Below are 6,000 nucleotides of genomic sequence, written 5' to 3'. Positions count from 1 at the left end.
ATAAGCGATGACAATCGTGATCCTCGACTGTCCACTCTCCCGGTTGAAAAGCAAACGTGGGTTGGGTAAGATAACAGGGAAATGGCGAGCCCGACCCAGGATCCGGAATCGATGAATCCGGGTCTGGAACAACTGCCCTCTGCTCTTCTCGCCACCATCATGACGAAGCTCGACGTTCCGTCGATCCAATCGCTCGCCTCCACCTGTAACACCTTCCGGTCATGCGCCGCCCATATCCTGTCCTTCCTCCCTAACTTCCACCTTCTCGTATGACCGTCAGATTTTGATTGCTCTCAAAGATTAGTTTTTTTTTGGGTTGGTGTCTAAATAAATAGCTAATTTTTTTTGTTCTGATGTTTCAGGACATTGCTCCGTCGATGGATTTACTGAGCCCATTGCTGCGTCTCAACAATCCATACTTGAGGAGCCTGAAGGTGGACTGCACGCGCCTTGATGATTCTTCCCTGAACTTTTTGGCTCGCCCTTCTTTGCAAGAGCTGTGCCTCCGTAATTGCGCTGATTTCAGTGGAAAGCTTCTTTCTGAGCTTGGCCGGCATTGCAAAGACTTGAGGTTCGTATTTGACCGCCATTTCATCACCAGTTTTCTCTGTCCACGGAGGTTCGCTGGTTGATTTCTAGTGATCCATTGGGTTATTTGTTCTTGGTTTGGTATGCATTATTGGATGCGAAGACAATTTATTGTTAGCAGCGTAAATCTGATTTCATTATTAAGATTTGTCCCACTCTTTTTTGGTAACTTTGTTTTTATGATTCATGGTTTGTGCACAGTGTTGGATTTGAAGTAGGTTTGGTTTTGTCAGCATCATTGTCTTAATTTGTGTTTCAGGTTTCTGTACTTGAGTTCTGTAGCAGAGAAAAGGGGTCGATCAGTTGATGTATCACATCTGGAGGAATTGCTGAGTGGTTGCGCTCAATTGGAAGTAAAAGTTCACTCGACGAGTTATTAGGATAAATATTTGCATTTAGTGTGGAATATTTTTATTCTTAATATGGAAGACATGAGGATGTTCTTCATTTAAAGTTGGGTTTGCTGTATGAATGTTAATCATTTGAAGCGGTATAAGATAAGCATCCAAGCTTGCCATACGTGTTTGAGGTTTCTGGTTATTTCGGAAATAGGTAGTGAGAAAGACGCGTCATTTACTGACTAATCACACTTCAAAGGGTCTAAGTATTTCCTGTTCTCTTGTTTCTGAATTTGGCGAATAAAATCTATCACAGCATGAGCTTATGTGCTTTTAATTTGCAATTCACTCAACACGATGGTGATTTTTATAAACGAGATTCACTATCATATGTGATTTTTGATAAATTATGATTACCCTTGAGTTTTATTCCTGCTTCCAGATAGATGCTAACATCGTCCCTAGTCCCTTACTCAATTTCGATGGAGATTTATGTTAGTGTATGATATATCTCCTGTATACACATTTGCAACAGAAGTATCATATTTGTCTTCTGCTATGATAGTATGATTTTGTCTCATGGAACTTGGTAAGCTTCTGAAAGAGTTTGCATTGAAAAGTCTAGTTAATGTTTTTTATTTGAAATTTATTTATTTTATTTTTGCATTTCACTTATGAGATGCTATGTTGAAAAATCTATGAGAGGGAGGATGTGAAAACACTAGCATGGTGACACATTCAAGAATAGCTAAAAGTTGAGTTGTATTCTCATGCTTCAGATTTTAGTGTCTTCTCTTTTTAAAAGTAATTTAATTGTTTCTTTGATTAGGACGTGGTTATTATGAATGCTAATAAATTTTCTTTCTTGAATAAGTTATTATGATATCATTGGTTCTGATAGTGCTGTTCTTACTATTGTTTACTGTCCCAGTATAGCTTTGCGCTACTCACACACCGCTAAAACCTCAATTCCAACTGATATCTCTCATTATTTTCTGAAGTCGACAAGTTTCTCCATTTCATTCAATGTAGAGTTTGTTCAACATTGTTCCATCGAAGATATTCTGTATTGGCTTTGCATATTATATCTTTTCAGTGAATAATGCAGCCACAATTTTCATGTTGTCTTTGCATATAATATCATATTGACAAATTGTTGTTCTTTATGCAATATCCGCGAGGTATTTTATTAGGGGAATAAAAAAGCGCTTGGTTGCATAAGATGATGTTAATATTTGAATAATTATCATTGGGGCAGAAATATGAGTCTGGAGTTTTTTTTTTATTTAGTTGCAAATTTGTTAGAGCGTTTAAATTTGGGATCAGAATGTAGTTATAATTGGGATTTCTGTGCCATATTTAATGATAAAGGTGAGAAACATGCTTGTCAATTGTTCCTAGTTTAAGTTGATTCACTTAAATCTCAATAGTTTGTATCAATCATTTTGTTATATGTATTATAACGAGTCAGCACTAATCCAAATTTGCTGATTGTTCTTTGTAGGCTCTGATCCTGATGTTCGATGTCTCTATATTTCTGCGTTATAATTTTGCTCGTGTCTGGATCCTAGCCTCTGAAAAGCTCATTTCGCTTGAAATCGGTTACATTTCTTCAGTAATGGTGATAGAACTGCTTAGCCCTACTGTAGGCCTCCATCAATCAGCTAATCAGATTCAGCCCTCCATATTGCCAAATGTACAGAAGCTATGTCTTGGTGTGGACTATATAACCGACACCATGATCAACACAATATCTAGATATCTTACTTCATTGACCTATCTAGACCTTCGAGATTCACCTATAATGGAACCAAGGATGGCATTTGATCTTACAAACTCTGGCCTTCAACAAATTAATGAACGTGGAAGGTTGAAACACCTTTCTTTGGTAAGAAGCCAGGAGATTGCTCCTACATACTTCAAACGAGTCAATGATCTTGGGATCCTTCTCATGGCTGACAAATGCTCGGCCATGGAAAGTATCTGTCTGGGTGGGTTCTGCCAGGTGACTGATTCAGGATATAAGACAATTTTACACTCGTGCTCTAAGTTATACAACCTCAAGGTTTGTCATGGGACCCATCTGACCGACCTGGTTTTTCATGATATAAGGGCAACTTCCCTTTCACTAAAGTATGTTAGCCTAAGGTGGTGTAATCTCATAACAAATTTGGCTGTTGCATGCTTGACTACTAATAAAGATCTCTGTGTGCTTGATATGAGAGATTGTAGAAACCTCGGAGATGAATCCCTCCGAGCTATCAATGAACTTCCTAAGTTGAAAACACTTCTGCTGGATGGCTGTAACATAAGTGACGTGGGAATTTCCCACCTAAATAGGGGGGTGATTAATAGTCTCATCTCGTTGTCTGTAAGAGGTTGTAAGAAACTTACAGACCGATGTGTTTCGTACTTATTCGACAGTAATTCAAACCAGGAACTAAGAGAATTGGACCTTTCGAATCTTCCCAACCTGTCTGATACTGCTGTACTTATCCTGGCAAAATCTCGAATTCCAATAACCCAACTACGAATGAGACAATGCCCCCTTATTGGAGATACTTCTGTCATGGCATTAGCCTCAATGCAAGTTGATGAAAACGTGTGGCGTGGGAGTACCTTGAAGCTATTGGATCTCTATAACTGTGGTGGGATCACTCAACTCGCATTTCGTTGGTTTAAGAAACCATATTTTCCAAGATTAAGATGGTTGGGTGTGACTGGCTCTGTGAACAGGGATTTGGTGGATGCTCTAGCAAGAAGCAGACCATATCTGACCATTTCTTGTCGTGGGGAGGAGCTAGGTGCGGACCAATGGGATGACTTAGACGACACATATTTTCAAGACATGGAAGAAGTTGATGAACTGGAGCAGTGGCTTCTGGGAAGAGAAAACATGAGCGATGATGAGATGGAAGATGACGAGTTATTCGAGTGAGATTGGTGTATCAAATCTTGAGTGCTCATGTCATGTAAGTGTATTTGATGTTCCTGACTCTGTTATGTGCATAATTATGTAAAAGTCAAAGACGAGTTCTCGATTTCGATTTCGTCGAGCCATGTAGCAAGTAGTATGATGTGTAAGTGTGTCTGCTTAAGAGAAATTGCTTCTGTTGTTTGATTTATCAAGGGTTGTTTGTGCGTTATTTTGTTCCATGCATTGGCTTAATTTCGCTTCATTGGCTTAATTTATCATTCGATAAATAAAGCGTAAGTCGACCCATTCATTCCTTAACAGTAATACCTGGCTGGGATAGAATCAAACAAATTGCGATAGAACAATAATTCAAGTAAAGCTCAAGTTTCAGTCAGTTCCAATTTTGAGTTTGGAATAAATCAATTCAAATAATATAAATACAAAACTAAAGATAATATTCAAGTCTTCAAAAATAATATTGTAACGTCGATGATTTATAACTAATCAGACTCCGAATGAAAACAAATCGATCGGATAACGGGATGTGTTGTCGATGCCAGTGGCTCATTTGATTTCTATATCTATCCAAATACTTTAATTAATTACATTTATTATTTATAAAATATCTTGGTTAGTACATTAACCAGTACTAATGGACTAATTAATTAGCTATTAATGTACTTTAAATAACGAGACATTATTTCTGTACTATTACAATATCCCATGTTTTGAGGATAAGATTTACACGACACGTACTTGTGTTACAAGGCATTGCATTTGCAGTACAATATAATAGCTTGTACATGTATGTACTCTGTCTTAAAAATATATGTTTGGTCAAGTATATAATAATAATAATAATAATAATAATAATAATAATAATAATAAACAACAAATTATAACCATAATTTTCTCTTTAAAAAGACAATTAATCATTTAAAAACTTATGATAAATTTATAAACAATAAAAGCTGTTGTTAGATTGTTTTATGTATTAATTTTGTCAGACAGATCTCCGATTCGATCTAATCATAAAAAAATATTAGATTTTATACTCAAAAAATTAGTTTTTATTTTAAATATTATTCTTATAAACTATGTTATATATTTTAGTAGAGAATAAACAGAAGGTTGTAGAATTAATTATGCGAGTGTCCTTTAGAGGTCCGAAAAGGCGTTTTCTAAAGCCTTTTGTCACTTTGCCATGTGGACATTATCCAATTCATTTTCAAGATACGAGGATTTTTAAATGAAAAAGAATAAAGTCAAATGCCAATAAAGAATATCATCGGCTTATCCGTTTTTCCGCATGCGACTCGTTACATTTATTATTATTATTATTATTATTATTATTATTTTCAAACGTGCTAATTCTGTTTTAAAATATTATCGTTTTACGATTTTTTTTATATGAGACGAGAAAAGATAATAAATCGAAATATATGAATGATACAATCATTTAGAACATAAATTTTTTTAGTATTCGATTCGAGTATTTACTGAAATAATTATATTTAATATTATTTTTCATTTCAAATAGACATATTTATTCTCAGTCAATCTTAATTTGTTTCGATTCATTCGAGGTGTGGGACCCTTCGAATACATTAAAGTTGGTAACTACTGGATTTCGAGCTTGTAAGATGTCCAGGTTCATAAATACCTCTGGTTTATGTGAGTATCAATTTATATTTTTATCTCGAATTTAAGATATGGATACGATAGATTATAAGTCGTCAACGAATATCAAATACTTCGTTATTGTTGTGTGAATTCAAAGGTTTTTGTATTAAAAAAAATCATTTGAGATATTTATTTTTAAATTTCTGATTAAAAACATTTAATTTGTTTTATGCTTCCACACACACAGTTATTTCAGGCTTTTAAAGACGAGATTTCATTCAAACTAGTAATCCACGTACGCAAATTTCAAGTGCATAAATAATATATATTATATCTAAATATAAATTAATATTTAATTATTTTAAAATTTAGAAATAAATTTGAAAAATGATAATAATAAGTGGTAAATAATAAATATATTGAAATATGAAAGAAGTAATATTTTTCGATCAATAGTAATTACTCTAAAGAGTCGATGAATTATTATATAATAATATCGATTACTACTAATTTAAATTATCGTATATAATTTTT

General features: G+C 34.5%; 1 protein-coding gene across 2 annotated transcripts; it reads left to right on the top strand.

Annotated features, from left to right (window-relative positions):
- Nucleotides 1-4,072, top strand: LOC140962716 (F-box/LRR-repeat protein 10). Of its 2 annotated transcripts, XM_073421676.1 has the most exons (4): nt 1-267; nt 363-571; nt 848-941; nt 2,431-4,072. In XM_073421676.1, the coding sequence occupies exons 1-4, from the start codon at nt 82-84 to the stop codon at nt 3,862-3,864; spliced, it is 1,923 nt and encodes a 640-aa protein (XP_073277777.1). In that variant the 5' UTR covers nt 1-81; the 3' UTR covers nt 3,865-4,072. The 2 variants fall into 2 exon arrangements, with proteins under 2 accessions (XP_073277777.1, XP_073277780.1); XM_073421679.1 differs by lacking the exons at nt 1-267; nt 848-941.
- Nucleotides 4,073-6,000: the final 1,928 nt, after the last annotated feature.

This window comes from Primulina huaijiensis, chromosome 17, assembly GCF_012295235.1.
Source record: "Primulina huaijiensis isolate GDHJ02 chromosome 17, ASM1229523v2, whole genome shotgun sequence".
Lineage (NCBI taxonomy): Eukaryota > Viridiplantae > Streptophyta > Magnoliopsida > Lamiales > Gesneriaceae > Primulina > Primulina huaijiensis.
The sequence above is the reverse complement of the archived record's forward strand: the minus strand, read 5'-3'. Positions and strand labels throughout refer to the sequence as shown.

Excerpts from the sequence above, each read along its gene's own strand:
- LOC140962716 (XM_073421676.1), top strand. The coding sequence starts at position 82 with ATGGCGAGCCCGACCCAGGATCCGGAATCGATGAATCCGGGTCTGGAA. Across the intron at positions 268-362 it reads TCCCTAACTTCCACCTTCTC|GACATTGCTCCGTCGATGGA; the intron begins GTATGACCGTCA and ends CTGATGTTTCAG. Across the intron at positions 572-847 it reads CGGCATTGCAAAGACTTGAG|GTTTCTGTACTTGAGTTCTG; the intron begins GTTCGTATTTGA and ends TTTGTGTTTCAG.